The 19,480-nt window shown below is 35.7% G+C and overlaps 1 protein-coding gene across 4 annotated transcripts in view; it reads right to left on the bottom strand.

Moving 5' to 3' along the window:
• Nucleotides 1-19,480, bottom strand: part of ERBIN (erbb2 interacting protein) — a 126,862-nt gene that overhangs the window by 53,559 nt on the left and 53,823 nt on the right. For all 4 annotated transcript variants that reach the window (XM_021701975.2, XM_021701977.2, XM_021701978.2 and 1 more), the window contains exons 5-7: nucleotides 6,972-7,050; nucleotides 5,348-5,437; nucleotides 3,108-3,164 (exon numbers count right to left, since the gene is read on the bottom strand). In XM_021701975.2, coding sequence (XP_021557650.1) covers nucleotides 3,108-3,164; nucleotides 5,348-5,437; nucleotides 6,972-7,050 — 226 coding nt within the window. The remainder of the gene's footprint in view (nucleotides 1-3,107; nucleotides 3,165-5,347; nucleotides 5,438-6,971; nucleotides 7,051-19,480) is intronic.

The raw sequence follows: 19,480 nt of genomic DNA, 5'->3' as shown, positions 1-19,480 counted from the left end.
CTCTCCTTCAATATGGCATTTTAAAAACCTAAACTAATTAATTCAAACACATATTTACACTCTTACATTGCTATTTTTAGAGAAACCCCTAGTATTTGATAGACTGAGGTACTACCAGCTACCCAGACATAGAACTTTGTGCTATAATTTTTAAGGATATGTTAAAATGAAAGCAAAATACAGTTATCATATTATCAGTACATATTAATATGCTGATGACTTAAAAATTAACATCATTAAAAACCAACAGCCTCCTTAAATTACGACACAAGAACACAGACTATTTCTATCTTCTCTGGAAATCTAACAAATTAGAAAAAGTAAAATAAAACTCACTTAAAACATTTCTCTGGCTTTTCAGGGAAAAAAACTAACAAACATAGGAACACACATAATTGGGGGCGCCTGGGTGGCTCAGTTAGTTAAGCAACTGCTTTGGGCTCAGGTCATGATCCCAGGGTCCAGCGGTGGATTGATCAGCCCTGAGCCCCACGGGCCCCATGTTGAGCTCCCAGCTCAGCAGGGAGTCTGCTTCACCCTCCTGCTATGCCCCTACCCCGTGCTTGTGTGCAAGCTCTCTCTCTCTCAAATAAATAAAAATCTTTTAAAAATAAATAAACAAATAAAAGAACACACATAATTGTAATGCCACTATGTTACTGAACTAACATTAGAGGAAGCTAATTTTTCCCGACCCTTCCATTTTAAGTATGCCATTCTATCAACATTCCTTTAACTTATTTCATAACACCAATTTTTTTCAAAGCTGCTTTATTTAACTTAGACTTATTAAGGGCCTTGTCTCAGGTACTATGAAGTACTATAATTCTGTTTCCCTTACTCATATCTGTCTTTGTCCAGAAAATCTCTAGGTCAGTTGTAGTTTGCTTAATAACAAAGCAAAAGGTGTTTCCAGGGTATTTCTGAAGAAAGATGAGACGCTATGATATTAAACTATGTCCATAATACTATCTCAGGTAAACATTTGAGAAAAGTAGAGAGGTGTGTGAGAAGGGAGGCAAACACTAAAAGAAAACATAATCTTATTTTTCTTAATTCAATATCATAAAAAATCCACACGGAGCAGTTAAACACTGTAACAAGTGAAGTTTTAAAACTAATGCAGGAAAAAGTGAATGACATGTGTATGTAACAAAAAGAGAAATGTAGTGTAAAATCTTCAAAATGTCTCCATCTCAACTTGCATTAGTTTATACTGGCAACTTTAGTCCTACTAAGATACCTCAAAAGTCTAAGATAAAATTTCATGTTTTCATTTTCAAGTCTTTTCATTTAAGATCCAGCTTCCTACTTCAAGGAGAATCTACAAACAATATATCCCTCAAATTTCTTCCTGTTTACCTCTAAAATCTCTTTGTATTTAACTCCTTTTTATCATCTCTTCTTATGTCACAGAGGAAAAAAAACACATCTTTTGTATGCTTGGCGCTGTACCCTCTAGTACTTAGATGGTATTAAATTTCACTTAGCTACATATCTAAAACAGCTTTCCCAGTGCTCACATCTTTGATTATAAAAAGGTTTACTCACATAACCTAAATACACATGACTTTCGTAACATTTAAAACTACTGCCTCTTTAGAGTTTGTGAGGTCTCAAAAGTTTTAATTACAAGTCTTAAAAAGAGAGCAGTAAAGAATTATATTTGAAAATACATCAGACAGAGCCCAATTTAAAGTTAAATAAGGAGATAAAATAATGAGTTAAAATTATGCTATCAGATACACCGTATTAATTATAGCCTTAGCTATTTCAGTAAGCAATTTACATCTTATTCAAATCTCTTAGAAAGCAGTCAGTTTGAACTAAGGAGTCATCAATGCCAGTACCACATCTATAAAATATTTAAACCTTTTTGAATTTAATATGGATCATAATTCCCATTTTAATTTACACTCACAGCCATCCCTATAAACACCAATCATTTCTGCACTGAACAATTATCTGCTAATAGATAATGTCTTCTGGGAATCAAAATTAGATATGCTCTTTGTCCTCAAAGACTTACATTCATGGGGAAGGTTACAGGTACATGTAAAAACGGGAGTAAAATGTATAAAAAAATAAGGCTAACATGGTAAATTTCATAACAGATACAAATAAGATACCACAGAAGTTGAGTAAGCAAAACTAACTCCTGGGAAACTGGAGATATCTCCCTTAAAAGGTAATAATTAACTCTTGACAAATCAATCACAACAGAAATCAGCAACGTTTTCTGTAAAGGATCAGAGAATAAATAATTTAGGCTTTGCATACAGTCTTTGTCACAACTACTTGACTCTAGCACTACAGAGCAAAAGGAGCCATAGAAAATATGTAAATGAATGTGTTTCCAATGAAACTTTATTTACACAAAAACAGTGGGCCAGATTTAACAAGATGGTAGTTTGCCAATGCCTACACTGTAAAAATGTAGCAATGAATTCAGGAAGTTTTAATGTATTTTTTCAATAAATGGACACAGACTACAGTGCATTTTGAGTGTGTAGATCTGTTTTAGTTTTATCTTATTTGCTCTTGGATTGCCATCTCTTCTTCATGTTAGCTTACCAGCAGGGGGCACTCTACCCCACTTCTAATTTACAACAGACTATAAAACCGGACAAATTCTTATAATTACAGTTATCAGACTTCACATAAAGACGCTACAGATCTCACTAATGAATACTATATAAGAGCTCTAGCATATGAACTGGGACCTTTATATGGGACTAGTGGGCTTTACAGACATATTTTGATATTTGTCACGCAAGACCAGGTTTCAGAAAGCTATGAAACCACTATAAAATAACAACAGATGTGAAAGTTTTATATTCAATACCACTAATTAAAATATGACCACAAATGTCAGTCTTTAAAAAATAATTTTCACTCATATTTTAGATATTACAAAGTTAACATTTCTCTAAGGACTTAATTAAAATTTCTTGGGGTGCCTGGCTGGCTCAGTCAGTAGCATCTGTGACTCTTGACCTCGGGAATTTTAAGTTCGAGCCCCACAATGGGTGTACAGATCACTTAAAAATAAAATCTTCAAAAGAATTAAAAATTCTTATTTTAGCAAGAATAGCACCTTTACTTACTTTGGCAACATTTTCAACTGGTTTTCTCTAAGTTCTAATATCTGGAGTTTAGTTAATCTGCAAAACAAAGTAACAAATCAAGCATCTATGACAAAGACAATGAATTTAATTATCAAAGTGATGTCATGCTCTAAAGTTTTAAAGCAGCCAATATTTATTCTGTAATTACAAAGTAAGAAAAGACTCCTCCTGCTCCTCAGAATTAGTTGGGGGGGGAAAAGTTAAACACTTCTAAACACATTTAAAGCACAAATTTATTGCCCCAAATATCAATCCCACAGCATTTCATGCAAACATGCCTCCCCAAATTATTAGCCATTAGTAGATTACAGAACAATAATTCAACTTCAGAGTCCAGCTCCGAGAGAAAAAAGAACAAGAGATGGGGCGCCTGGGTGGCTCAGATGGTTAAGCGTCTGCCTTCAGCTCAGGTCATGATCCCAGGGTCCTGGGATCAAACCCCGCATAGGGCTCTCTGCTCAGCGGGGGACCTGCTTCTCCCCCTCCCTCTGCTTCTCCCCCTGCTCATATTCTCTCTCTCTCTCTGTATCTCTGTGTCTCGAATGAATAAATAAAAAAACCTTTAAAAAAAAAAAAAAAGAAAAGAAAAAAGAACAAGAGAACCTAAGGGGACATAATAAAGGAGAAATCCTCTGGCTCTTCAGTGATGCACATCCCAATAAAATTAAGGGAAAATGAGAAGATTAGGTGGTCTAGAGTTGCTAACTAATGCCACAGTGTCAATCATATTCCAATATATAAATGTATCAAGTCAACATGCTGTATACCTTAAACTTACACAATGTTTATATGCCAAATATATTTCCATTAAAAAAGTGGTCCAAATACCAGATACAGAAATCTGACAAGTACACTAACTTTTTTTTTTTTATTTGACAGAGAGAGAGACAGAGAGAGAGGGAACACAAGCAGGGGGAGTGGGAAAGGGAGAAGCAGGCTTGCTACTGAGCAGAGAGCCCGACGCGGGGCTCGACCCCAGGACCCTGGGATCATGAGCCGAAGGCAGATGCTTAACGACTGAGCCCCCCAGGCGCCCCTACACTACCTTTTTATATATATAATGTATATGCATTATTACACATATACACAAACATATATATATGTATGTATATAAATATATGAAACATGATAAGGCGGCTCCCACTGGACAGTCACTGGACTACAACAATGCCCAGAATTCTTTTTTTCTTAATTGAAATGTAACTGACCTATAACATTATTAGTTTCAGATATCCAACATAATGTATATATGTATATATTGTGAAATGGTCACCATAATAAGTGTAGTTAACATCCATCACCATAGTTACCACAATTCTTTTTCTTATGATGAGAACTTTTAGGGTCTACTTTCTTAGCAACTCCCAAATATACAACACAGTATTGCTAACTACAGCCAGCATACTATACATCACATCCTCACAATTTATTTATTTTGTAACTGGAAATTTGTACTTTTTGACCACCTTTACCCATATTGCCCACTCTCACCCCTGGCAATCACCAATCTGTTCTCTGTATTTATGAAGCTCGGGTTTTGTTTTATTTTGAGATTCCACATATAAGTGAGCTCATACAGTATTTATCTTTATTTATAGACAAAAAGATGACCAAAATTAACATGTCATTGAAAAGCACTTTCTCTACTAATTAGTTTTAAAACAATAGTAGTTTGATACCTATTAGTCATTCATTCACTGATTCATCTTTTCATTAAAAAAAAAAAATTACTCAGAGACTACAGTGACAAGAATTACTCTATGTTCAGATATTGGTGGGAGTGTGCCAATGGGGTGGTCCCCAGAAACACACTTTCTTTTCTCCAGAATTTTGATTCTAGTGGAGAAGACCGATAAATCAATAATTAGATCATTTTCAAATGTGATAAATGCTAAGAATAAAGCATTCTGTGTCTCTAATATATAGAAATTACCCACATTTAAACTATTTTTGCATACTTCAAAAACCAATTCAAGTTGTAAATTACCTTTTTCTTCTAAGTACTCACTGCTTATTATTTACTTGGGAAAATAAATTCAAAAACAAAATAACAAGTTCTGAAAAAGCTATAAAAACCACAAGGCTTGGAAATAATTACAAAAGAAGAGCAAAAGGAGAGCCTATGAAAGTGTAATTAATAGTATTACTAAAGCAACTTGTAGTTTTGTAAACTTTGTAAGAGCTAACAAGAAAAGATTTTAAAAGAAACTGTAATTTACCTGCCAAAATTAGCTGGCAAGAACTCAAGGAAAGCATCATTTAGATATAACTGGGTTAGGTTTAAAAGCTGCGAAAATCCATCAGGAAGCCTATATAAAATATATCAGAATTTAAGTTAAATTAATACACAGCATTTCAGTCTCATAGAATCTCTTCTAAGAATCTGTCTAACCAACACATGTTCTTAACTGGTAACAGTCACCTTTTTACTTTAATGAGGGACCCTCAAACTGAGATTTCCTTTTTGTAATAATTTACCTGTTTCAATGTTTATAACTTCTTCTCTTTGTAAATAGGAAATGAGAGTATTTGTCTCAAGAAGATAAAATGTGCACAAAAAGGTCGAATATGAATGAACCACAACACACAGAAATGTACTTATTAGGACATAACTATGACATCAGCAGGCACTCTTGAAATTTGCTTTATCTAACATCAATCCAAAGGACTAGATAAGGAATTCCAAACCTTGACAGTACTGACTTTTGGGGCTGGATAATTCTTTGTAGTGAGGAGGCTGTCTTCTGCACTGTAGTGTTTAGCAGCAACTCTGGCCTTTATCCACTAGAAGCCAGTAGCACCACCCATCACTACAGGTTTTAAAAACCAAAACTGTCTTCAGAATTTGCCAAATGACCCGTGGGGGCAAAATCATTCCCATTTGAGAACCACTAGTTTAGAATTATTTTCAATTTCAACATCTGGCCCTTAAATAACCAAATAAAGATTGCATAATTTTATAATAAGCAAATGAGAAGAAATAATACAAAAAGCTAAAGGACATTTTAAGGCCATCTGAGAACCTGTATGTGTTAGGCTTTACCTTTATTTCCTCTGGTTTACAAAAGAAATTCTAGATCTAGAACTAGATGCTAAAGCAATATTTTTAGCAAAGATAAAACATCATCAGTACATGTTTTTCCTGGATTTTAAAAAGTACGAAGTTCTGCTGCAGTGAGACCTCTCAGTCTTTGACTCATCTTGTTTCTCCCACATTCCATTCCTTCATCTACCACAGCAAATAAAGCAACGATGTTTGAAAATACTCATTAAATACAGTACTGTAATACGTGAAAGCTGGTTTCAGTTTTCGACATAGCTATACTAAACCATGCTCTACTCATTTTTTGCTTCACCAATCCATTTTTGCAAAACTTAACAGTTTTGGTGTCAGGAAAGCGTTCTATTTATAGCCATTACCAACATAAAAGAACATCTGTGACCTCTGGTATATGGTGCAACCAATCATATGGTTTTTCTTTTTTGCTGTTCTTACCTTGCTGGTCTTTCAGTTTCTTTTAGTATTTTTGAAAGTTTTAGTGTGCTACACAGCTGATTTGCGAGTGAAGATATTCTTACATTGTGAAAGTATCACTGAGGGAGGAAACCTGGATTCTAGCCTCATTTCTGACACAAACTATCTGTGAGACCTGGAGCAAAACACTCGCATTATCTCTTTCGATGTCTAATTTACCTTTGTAAAATATGGGGTTAGAAAAATGATTTAAAGGTTTCATTTTAATCTAAAACTCAAATTTTGTATAGATTTAAAGCTGATACCAATTACTCATTACACAGCTGTTTTATTCACAAAATTAACTTGTAATTCAAGTAGGAACTTACTTGGAAATAGGGTTTACACTGGCCTCCACGACTGTCAAAACTTTACAATTTTTTATATTTTCTGGAAACTCCTGTATTCCTAGAAAGTGAACAGATAATTAATAATCAAATTAAAAGGATCTATTAAAAAGGATAAAATAATAACAAAATTAATTACTGCAGATTCAAAATTTACCAACTAGGATCTAGACAAACTGACAACATCAACCAAACAGAACTCTACAACAATTTCTCTCTTTTCTCTTTCATCTTTTGTTCATGTGCCTCCTTATAACTGCCAATTATATTAGTTTTACCTCCCTTTCCTTCTCTTAGCTCTTCTGAAAATTAGTGCCTTCTCTATCTGATGATGTTAAGGATATAAAATACAGAAATTTTGCAGTCTTCCTGGTTTTCTGACATAAAAAGACACATTACTTTTTTTATTTTTTTTTTAAAGATTTTATTTATTCATTTGAGACACAGAGATACAGAGAGAGAGAGAGAGAGAGAGAGAGAGCGAGTGAGCATGAGCAGGGAGAGAGGCAGAGGGAGAGGGAGAAACAGGCTCCCCGCTGAGCCAGGAGCCCGATGTGGGGCTCGATCCCAGGACCCTGGGATCATGACCTGAGCCGAAGGCAGACGCTTAACCATCTGAGCCACCCAGGCGCCCCGACACATTACACTAATCTGGGCTGCAGATTAAGGTGGTCCCTAGCATACATGTAAAATGACAAAGCTGAGAACAAAGCTGAAGATAGAAGTAGTAGAAAATCTACATTTGATATGCTAGCAGATACGCCTGATGGCAGCTGCTGACCAATACTTCAGTAAAATACCACATAAATGCTGGAACAGGCCAAATTACAGTAAACTTTCTAAGCACTTACTCTTATTTCCTCAAACTATCTCAGCAAAAATATAGTAACAATAATTTGTCAACAATAACCCACAAACTTCAAGTAGCAATGTTATAACCCAGACTAAAAGAAGGCTAAAAGCTTTTTAAAATATTTTTAAAATTCTGTTTGTAAGACTCCTTCTTGTACTAACACGATACAAATATTCAACATAGTTGACATTAGAGGATCATTTAAACCTCTTTCAACTTCATTACTGTATCATTCTAGGTAAGCAAGTTTACCACAGTGCCAAACACAGAATTTCAGGTAACCAAAAATTAATAATGCAAAATCACCAACTGGCAAATACTACAGTAATAACTGTTCAGTTCAAACTCATCAGCAAATGCTAATATCAGTGGGTAAAATAATGATGAAAAACAGGATACCAATATACTCTCAATGTTTCTCCCAAAAAGATACTAATTACAAAAGGAAAAAAGCCATTAAAGAAATATCAAAGGCACCATCTTAAATTGCTTCAAAGTTAGCATCACCTGTTAGCAACACCATGTGGCACCAAATCTAAGATGCACTAGGAAGGGATGCAATACCATTATCGTCGTATTCTTGCCAAAAACATGTAACATGAAGTTAATCATAAGCAAACATCAAACAAATCCACATTTAGGGAAATTGTACTATACAACTGGCCAGTAAACTTTAAAACTATCAAGGTCAAAAAAGACAAAGGAAGATTGAGGAACTACCCAGGTAAGAGGAGACCCAAGAGTACGATTGGGGGACTGTATCAATGTCAGTATCTCTCTTGTTCTAGAATTTTACAAAATATTACCACTGGGGAAACTAGGTAACAAGTACACAGGACTACTCTGCAATTTTTGTTAAAACTGTATGTGAGTTCACAATAATTTCAATTAAAGAAATCTGGGCTCAATAATTCCTTAAGGGAAAGTTTTATTACCATTGTTATTACAAATTCAATTTCTCTAACAGTCAAGATAACTCATTTTCTCAATTTCAGTTTTAGGAACTTTTACTTTTGCTGGAATTTACAGAGGTCATGCAAATCTTCAAATTAGCAAATACATACAATGACGGATATCGAATGATATTAAGGAATTACCGTTAGCTGTTTTTTTTCAAGTATGACAGTAGAGTGGTTTTATCTCTATGTATGAAAAAGATGTGACTTGCTTTAAAATAATCAGAGGTGAAGGGCCACCTGGTTGGTTCAGTCAGTTAAGCGTCCAGCTCTTGGTTTCAGCTCAGGTCATGACCTCAGGGTTGTGAGATCGAGCACCACGTGGGGGTCCACACTCAGCACTGTCTACTTGAGACTCCCTCTCTCCCTTTCCCTCTGCCCTCCCCCACCCCATTTGCTCTCGCTCTCTAAAATAAATAAATAAAATCTTGACAGAAACTATCAGGAATGGCAAACTAGGAGGTATAGACGAAGGTATACTAGGAGGTATTCAATATACTGATACATGCTGAAGTTGGCTGACAGGTACACCAGATTTATTATATTCTACTTTTGTAAATGCTTGAAATATTCCACTATAAAACATTACCACTGTTCAGTTACTAGAAACAGACTCAGAGACAAAAGAACTTTAAAACAGTTACTGTACTTAAAGGGAAAAAAATGAACAAAATGGTGAAGAGGAAAAGGTTAAATTTAAGAAATAAATGGAAACTTCACAAATAAAAAATATAGTATCTGAATGAAAAATACAGGACAGGATTAAAAGAAGGTTGGGGTTCCTGAGTAGCTGGCTCAGTGGGTTAAGTGTCCAACTTCGGCTCAGATCATGATCTCAGGATCCTGAGACTGAGCCCAACATCGGGCTTCGTGCTCAGTGGGAAGTCTGCTTGCCCTCTTTATCTGCCCCTCCCCCTGCGCATGCTCTCTCTCTCAAATAAAATCTTAAAAAAAAGGGGCGCCTGGGTGGCTCAGTCGTTAAGCGTCTGCCTTCGGCTCAGGTCATGATCCCAGGGTCCTGGGATCGAGCCCCGCATCGGGCTCCCTGCTCGGCGGGAAGCCTGCTTCTCCCTCTCCCATTCCCCCTGCTTGTGTTCCCTCTCTCTGTCAAATAAATAAATAAAATCTTTAAAAAAAAAAAAAATTAAAGGGGCGCCTGGGTGGCTCAGTTGGTTAAGCGACTGCCTTCGGCTCAGGTCATGATCCTGGAGTCCCTGGATCGAGTCCCGCATCGGGCTCCCTGCTCGGCGGGGAGCCTGCTTCTCCCTCTGACCCTCCCCCCTCTCATGTGCTCTCTCTCTCTCTCTCTCATTCTCTCTGGCTCAAATAAATAAATAAAATCTTTAAAAAAAATAAAAATAAATAAAAATTAAAAATTAAAAAAATTTTTTTTTTAAATCTTAAAAAAAAAAAGAGAGAGAGAGAACAAGATTAGACACTGTAGGAGAACATTTCAGTGAGCCAGAAGACATGGCAACAGAAATTAGCCAATCTGAAACATAGGGAAAAAGTAGAATGAAAAAATATCAACATAACAGAATACATGGGACAATGTCAAGCAGGCTAACATATACTTACCTATCTTTAGAAGTTTGTTTACCAGCCTACCACTAAGAATACATGCTCTCTGAGGGGAGAACCTTTGCCTCTCTTTTTCACTAGCTGAACAGAACATGGCACAGAGTTATCAATGTCACTAGATACTTCCAAACTCCTTTCCAGGGTGACAATACCAATTTTCACATACCACAATACCTATTTATACATATTCTTGTCAACATCTGCTATTGTCTTTACATGCCAATATAAGGGGTTGAACCTCACCAGCAATAATATAAATGTATATTTAAATTAAAGCTAGATATTTTTGATATTTTCTAGTGATACTCAACACATTTTCATGTGTTTACTGATCATTTTTATTTCTTCTTCTTTGAACTCCCTGTTTATTGCACATCTATTGGATTATCTTTTCATTATTGATTGTAAGCATTCTTTAGAAATACAAGTATATCAAATTTTTCTCACAGTTTGTCATGTATTATTTAGTCATACAGAAATTTCATTCCTTTACTACTGTGCTTTTTAAAAAATTTATTTATTTATTACAGAGAGAGAGAGAGAGAATCCCAACCAGGCTCCACACTCCAGGCAGAGCCCGACACAGGGCTCGATCTCATGACACTGAGCCAAAATCAAGAGTCGGACACTTAACCAAGTGAGGTATCCAAGTGCCCCTACTGTGCTCTTTGTATCTTGAATAAGATCTCTTTCCTATCACAGTCATAAAAATATTCTACATTATCTGATAATTGTAACTTTTTCATATTGTTATCCTTAATTAATTTGCAATTTATTTTAGTATATTTCCCATACAAAACCACTGTTCCAGTGCTAACAAAATATTTGGGTTTTTTTATTCCACTGATTTGTAGAGGCACCTCTGTCATATTCCAGATTCTTTCATGGTTATGTTTCCTGACAGTCTTTCCTTTTAGATCCTTCTACTCATCTATTCCATAGTTTTGTACTTTTCTTCCATTTAGATTGTACTGCACGTTTTCTATAAAGTTCATTTCTAGGTATGTGAGATGGAGTAGTTGCATTAATGGACTCACTCCCTATACCACTTTCTACAATGTGATCTTTCAACTACTCCCATCAAAATATTAAGTATAATTTCCCTAATTCTGGGCTCAGCCATGTGTTCTGCTTTGGCCAATGAAACATCAGCCGAGTAGATGAAATTGAGAGTTTAAATAGCTCTCTGGCTAATTTCCACTAGCTGTCAGGGTCCTCTTATTGTTCTGTGAGAAACATGGCTGGGATGCCTTGGGCTAGCCTGATGGAGGAAGAGATCTATGGCAGAGTAATTCCTGTCATCCCAACACATGATCCCAACATTGTGATTTAAATAGTCTTTATCTAGTTTCATTATCAAAGTGTATTTTACCCTTACAGAGTTGTGTACTTTCCCCCATACTCTAATCTACAGAATAGTTTTTATAAATTAGGGATAACCCCAATTCCATGAAGGTTTAGTCAAACTTGCTCTTAAAAGTAGGCTTGGTGGTTTTTCTGACTATCCAATTTAATATTGTATTGACCGGTCTTTTCAAGTTTTCTGCTTCTTCAGTTGATTTTGGAAATTTATTTTTCATTTCATCTAAGTTTTAAAATTTAGTGGCTTTAGGGGCACCTGGGTGGCTCTGATGGTTAAGCGTCTGCCTTTCTCAGGTCATGATCCCAGAGTCCTGGGATCAAGCTCAGCGTTTGGGCTCCCTGCTCAGTGGAGTCTGCTTCTCCCTCTGCCCTCCCCCTGCTCATTCTCTATCTGTTGCTTTCTCTCTCTCAAATAAATAAAATCTTTAAAAAAAATAAAATAAAATAAAATTTAGTGGCTTTATAGTATTCATTCTTTTTCAGTGAAAAGCCACTTTTTAATAAAATAATGGTAACAGGAACATGAGAGATGTTGCTTTTGGAGGGAATGAGGGACAGAATTATTTTCTTATTAATGGTAAAAAAAACTTAAAAACCTTGTTAGAAGTCGTAAAATTGTAAGTACTGATCTACAGAGCATCTCTTTTACCTAGAAATTTAACACTTCCAATTACACATTTTAGGGTATGTACACAATGAATTACTTAATAGTATCTGTGTGTCTTCTATTACTGCTCGAAGATTTTGTTTAGGTTGATGCAATTTTCTGTCCTAAGCACATGTAACTATTTAGTATATTGTACCTTTGAATAGCAAACATTTACTAAATTTGACTTACTACCAATAACATCCATATTTTTTACACTAATTTTGTTCCTTCTTCTTTTCTCTTATTCATTTACATACAAAATATTTGTTGCTGAATCATATTCTAATTCTTATCAGTCCTTTAAATAACAAATAATTTGCCTCAAGTGATAATTCTATAGGATACACTAAAATAACTCTAATAGATTAAAACAGTACTCTTTTGCTAAACTGACTTAAAACTTTAACAAATGTGTATGGGGGGTAGCAGCAGGGGTCCCAGGGCAGATGTGGTACTCAGGGCCCAGAAGTGGGAGACATGGAAGAAAAAATGGCAAAAAAGGCAGTGAGTTTGGATTATTATGAAAAAGGTACTATCAACATCTGCTTAAAAAAAAAAAAATCACTCTATAAACATATATTTCATTTCTCTTACGTAAACACCAAAAAATGGAATTAGTTATATGCCTATTAATGTGAACTACACAGATTAATTTTCCCAAATACTGAAGGAGCTTTGGATATCTGGAGTGGATCCCACTTGGATGCAGTGTATTCTTCTTTTTCCTTTTTTTTTTTTTTTTTGAAGATTTATTCATTTGACAGAGAGTGAGCAGGAGCACAAGCATGGGGAGTGGCGGGCAGAGGGAAAGGAAGAAGCAGGCTCCCCACTGAGCACAGAGCCCGATGCGGGGCTCGATCCCAGGACCCTGGGACCACGACCTGAGCCACAGGCAGACACTTAACCACCCAAGCCATCCAGGCGCCCCCACGGTGTATTATTCTTATCAAAACACATCTTTTAAAATAAAACATCCCACATTTAGAGGAAGGACAGGGGAAGGACATTCCACAGTTTTCATTAGCAACCCACTTCATTTTAAAAAACTGAGCTAAATATCTCATTTCTTTGGCCTTTTTTACGTCCTTGAAGTATCATGAAATCGTCTACATAAAAAATATTACCCAAGAGCTGTAATATTTTTTTTTTAAGATTTATTTATTTATTTATTTATTTGACACAGAGAGAGAGATAGCCAGAGCAGGAACACAAGCAGGGGGAGTGGGAGAGGGAGAAGCAGGCTTCCCGCCGAGCAGGGAGCCCGATGTGGGACTCGATCCCAGGACCCTGGGACCATGACCTGAGCCGAAGGCAGACGCTTTAACGACTGAGCCACCCAGGCGCCCCAAGAGCTGTAATATTTTTAGTACATGATAAAGTCTGTGTAAGGAGAAAAAGACCAATGAGTATAGCATGTTCTACTGATCTAAACTTTTATATGGAGAAAGAATAATTTCAAGAGTTCTCTATTAGATTTCTATAATTTTAATATTTTATAGAAAATAATGCTTTTATCATCTTCCACAACCATATACTTTATATTTTTAAAAATTTAAAGTACTTTAATCCATAGTATGAGGTTTACAAAAAGTAACCAGTATCTGTGAAATAAGTAATTCTAAATCATCTCCAGCTTTCAGAATACATAGTAATAATTTTTCCTTAAAGGAGTAGTTTTGAAATACTTACGGGTTTTCTGCTTTTACAAACTGCTAGCATTGTATTTACTATGACTTTAATTCCTACAGGGTCTAAATCTGTATCTCTGGTTCCCTGCCCTCCCCTTAACTCCAAATAAGAATGTTCAAATGCCCTTTAGGTATTGCTTATGTATCTCAAACAAAACATGGCCCAAACTGAAATTACCTATACTCTGTATTATTCAGCAAATATGTACCAACTACACACAATGTTAGACACTATTACAGACTATAAATACTAAAACTTGGTTCCTTTTCTTCAGAAGCTAAAATGTAGCAAAGAAAAATATTTTCATCCTACTGGTTTCTTTCCTTCCTCACTAGTCTTTCTTCTCAGGATCTTCTGTACCTTTCTCTTCTTCCAGGTCTCTTAATGTTGGGTTGCCACTAAGACTCATTCTTTAGGTCTCTTTTCTTTCACACTCATGCCCTTAGTGACTGTATCTGACCTCTGGCTTTATATACTATCTATACGCTGACAACTCCCACATATGTATAGCTAGCAGAGTTCCCTCTTGACTGAAAATTCTGGACCCCTGTGAATAAATAGATATCTTATTTCAAATGTAACACGTCCAAAAATGACCTGATTTTTTCCACTAAAAATTACAGCTCCCACAGATGACCCCATCTTGGCTGTCAGCAACTCTACCCCTTCACTTGCACAGACCAATACCACTAAGGTCATCTTTATCTCTTATCTCTTATCTCATGTCCCACATTCAATCCATCTTAAAATCTTGTGGACTCAACCTTCAAGTACATCTAGAGTCTGTCCATATCTCACTGCTTCCATCACTATCACCAGAGATGACTGAAATAGCAGCCCAACTGGTTACTTTTCACCTTTGTACCCATAATGTTTCTACATATAGCGAGCGTAAGTCTTTAAAACACAAATCAGATCATGCTCTGATCGATCTGCTCAAAGCTTTCCGAATGATTCCATGTCACTGAGAGTAAATGTCAAAGAACATACTAATACCTACAAGGCTCTATCTCTCTGACCTCTACTCCTCTCACTCTCCCATCTTGCTTACTATGTTTTAGCTACTCTGGCCTTCTGTTTCCCACACATACAATGGACACTCATACCTTACCAACTTTACACTGGCTGTTCCCTCTTTCTGGTACATTCTTAACTCAGATATCTACATGGCTAACATCTCAAGTCCTTGTTCATGTCACTTTCTCAGTGAGGCCTACTCTCAATGCTTGTGTTAGCCAGTCTTCAAAGATGGCTCATTTTATCCTTAACATATGCAGAACCTAAATTTTATCATGAGTTACTTCTTAATTCTTTAAGAATTCCAAGTATCTTTCCCTTTTTCATTCTCACTTGAATTTAATAGTGTTCCTTCTTTGCGATATACCCTTTTTATAACAATTTGACTCTGTTGCTCAACCTTAATAAAATGAAAACACTAGATTAGATATTATAAAATGTGGCTTTCCTCTTTATATTACTATCGCTTAATTACAGAAGAACTCTTTCTTTACTGCTGGGAAAGAGAATATACTTCCTGATGCTGGCCTGGTCTTATGGCTAGCTACTTGGCATTCAAAGGGACATCTTGGTATTATCTTATTGAACTACACGATTTCAAAGAGTATCAACATCAGGCGAGGCCATTCTTTGACCATGAAAGATCAAAACAAAAGCAAGTATGTACAGTTAACCTTTAAACAACATGGGTTTGAATGGTGCAAGTCTACTTAACCATTTTTACAGTACTAGAAATGTATTTTATGATTTTAATAACATTTTCTTTTGTCTAGCTTACTTTATGTTAAGAATATAATATATAACACATATTTTGTATGTTGTATGTTATATGTATTATACATATATATGTTAGGGGTAATAGTTCGGGCCAACAGTAGGCTGTGAGTATAGTTAAGTTGGCGGCGGGGGGAGTTAAAAGTCATACAGAGATTTTCAACAATGCAGGGGGTTGAAGCTCCTAACCCCCACATCATTCAAGGGTGAACTATAATCATGTCTGAACAAATATGAACATCATCCAAAACACAAAATACCAAACAACCCCTTCTCCCAACTATTGAATGACTGCTGTTTCTTTATCAATTACAACTTTAGACTTGTTCTAGGCTACCCTCGCTATAGATAAAATTAAGATTCCCAATCACAGGGATGACTGGGTGGCTCAGTCGGTTGAGTGTCCAACTCTTGGTTTCAGCTGAGGTTGTTGTGATCTCACGGGATCTCATGGGCTCTGCACTAAGCAGGGAGTCTGCTTGAAGACTGTTCTCCCTTGACTCACATTAAGTAAATCTTAATAAATAAACAAATAAAGGATTCCCAATGATAGAACTACCCCTACTTCTTGACACCATCCAGAGCAAAACCTCATATTCTTAAACCCTCCCCCATATCACCAAATGTAAGTCCAAATCCTATAATAAGTCTTTTTTTTTTTAACACCTTATAGAATATAAGTTAACTTATATTATTAACTTATATAAGTTAATAGTGGTTCCTTACTGTTTCTGCACTTAAAAGGCTATGGTAATAAACAGTACATAATATAACAGTGAGTCCCAGTCAAAACAGTCTAAATCAGGAATTGCAAACTCAAATAATTACACTGGCCAAGGGGTAAGAGATGTATGATTTGACCAGGTATAACATGAGTGATAAGGCCTATGGTAAGGTAGAGTAAGTGGAACACCCCAGTTACAGTCTACATTAACATACTTGGCAGTGACCAGTGATCATTGGTCTAAATATTTTTAAGTTCTAGGTTAGTTTAACACACGGTTTTTCCTCTTTCATGATCTTAATCAAACTGATTAAAAGAGCTCAATTTAAACAACTATAAAGCATATTAGCAATTTCAGAAATTTGAAAACAGGAGAAAAATAAAGTGACTGTAATTTTCCTCATAATCAATTTAACTTCTCTGAGCTTAAAGTGAAGAGCCTCTTCTAGCAGTTGGTCCCTATCATCAGATCTTCTCAGGTTCAGTGAACTGCTTTCTGTTTTCACCACAAACTTTCAATTCATTCTTCCAGGGCTTTCTGACTCAATTAAAAAGAAAGGCCTTATTTAACCTCTCTAGCATTCCCCTATCAGTTAGAAATATCTGAGCTATTCCTTCTGGTTTCTCTGCCTTATAATTTCCTGGCTTTCTGTTCTTTCTGTGTCTTCAGACAGATGAATTAACAACTAGGTTAGTCTTCATTTCTTTTACCTCCCTTTCCCCACCAGCTTTCCCAATCAACCACATAGCAGAATGTTTTAATCATCATCCCCTTAGTCTTCTCAAGAAGGATAGGCATTTGAACATAAGAAATGATTATTTCTCAAACACTAGTTGTTTTTTGCAGTGACTTGGGACAGCAGTGTGGTGAACTTTTTATTTCTTTAAAAAGCTAACAATAAAGCAAAACTTTAGCCACAAAAGGAAGAGCAAATTAAACAAATTCACACTTCAGTGCAGTTGCATTTAGATGAGTTTAAGACAAAAAGGAGAAAAAAACAAGCAAACAAGTAAAAGGCAAGGGATTGATTATGCCTCTTAAAATATAGAGGAGGTCCTTTCTCTGTGAAATCACAGAGAAAGAGAAGAAAAGAATATATAAATTAATTTTTAGTGAAAATAAATTGTAAGGTTTCACTGACAGCAGTAGCTAATGTCATTGTCTTTCTGGGCAGACTACTTGAGTGCTTATCTTAAATCTTCTCACCATATAGAAATTATTTCCAACTCCTCAAAAACACCAGCTGATACAATCATATACAACAGGTTTTCAATATAATCAACAATAAAAACCTGCTGAAACTAGAATAAAAAAAAGAGAAACACTACAGTCCAATAGGTTGTCATAACTCAAACACACTATTCTTTAAGAAGTTGCGTGAAAGTCTAAGATATTAAGGATGCTGCTGCACCATAATTGCACCATTCTCAATTCAGAGTAACAAATCCAGAGTTAATGCATTTTTTAGGATATATGCAAGCATGTTCATAAATGAGCAAAGTATTATTTTCATACCATGAAGAGTGGTCGCAGTTTGCCAGCTTTTCCCAGGTGCATACAATTGTATTAGTAATATTCAAGATTATTTCAGATCTCTTTCCTTATACTTTAACATTTCCCATTTAAAAAGATCAAAAAGTAGAAAACAACTCTTTGGGATGGAATGTTAAACCTGATGATATCTAATGTCACAACAATTCTATAGTTCTATAATACTATGGAGTTCACTTAACTATCAGCATATGGAGAGCTACAATGACAGTGGATTAAGTTCTTTGAAATTTATCAATACTTGTCACTCTAAAAAAAGCACCAGGAATTGAAACTCATTTCAAACTACCCTTAAAGAGATGTTTCAAGCTGAGGAAATCTATTTAACCTAAATAAAATCATGAGGGGAAAAGCCACACAAATTAAAAACTAACTGACCTGAACTCTTCAAAACGGCAATGTCATGAAAAACACAAAAAGATGGGCAAACTGTTCCTGATTTTAAAAGACTGAAGAGACACAACTGAATGCTATGTGATCTTCAACTGGGGGGTAGAGGGGCAAATAGCTAAAAGGGGCATTTTTAAGCAACAGGGAAAATGTAATGTCAAATTTCTTGAAAGTGATAATGATATTGTGGTTATGTGTAAGGATTTCCTTGTTCTGGGGAAATGCTTCTTCCAATATTTAAAGGTAAAGTTCATGCCTGCAACTTAAAATTTTAAATAGGTCTACCAAATAGAAATTCTATATAAGCAACAACATATCTTTTCCCTGAACATATTTAAATTCATATAATTTTTAAAAGAGAAAGCAAGCAAACCTGGCGAAATGCTAACAGTGGGTGAATCCATCAGTGTTCTGTCAATTTTTTTTTTTTAAGATTTTATTTGTTTATTTGACAGAGAAAGAGATAGTGAGAGCAGGAACACAAGCAGGGGGAGTGGGAGAGGGAGAAGCAGGCTTCCCGCCGAGCAGGGAGCCCAATGTGGGGCTTGATCCCAGGACCCTGGGATCATGACCTCAGCTGAAGGCAGATGCTTAACGACTGAGCCACCCAGGCGCCCCAGTGTTCTGTCAATTTTTATTCAGGCTTTTAATCTGGCTATGAAATTTTTTAAATGTTGGAGAAAAACAGGATATAAATGAATCCAATCTAAGTAGTAATTAAATCCTAAATTTTTTAAACACAGATTTTTCATATCACAGAAAAAAAAATTTTAAGTAGGTTCCACACCCAACATGGGGCTTGAACTAACAACCCTGAGATCAAGACCTGAGATCAAGGCTCTAACGACTGAGCAACCCAAGTGCCCCCAAGTAACAGAAAATTTTTAACTCAAAAGTTAAATGTTTCAAAAGAAGTTTAAAAAATTACAAGTTTCAAACTTAAA

This window comes from Neomonachus schauinslandi, chromosome 7 (genome assembly GCF_002201575.2).
Source record: "Neomonachus schauinslandi chromosome 7, ASM220157v2, whole genome shotgun sequence".
Classification (NCBI taxonomy): domain Eukaryota; kingdom Metazoa; phylum Chordata; class Mammalia; order Carnivora; family Phocidae; genus Neomonachus; species Neomonachus schauinslandi.
Note: the sequence above shows the minus strand (reverse complement) of the source record. Positions and strands in the feature narration are given on the sequence as shown.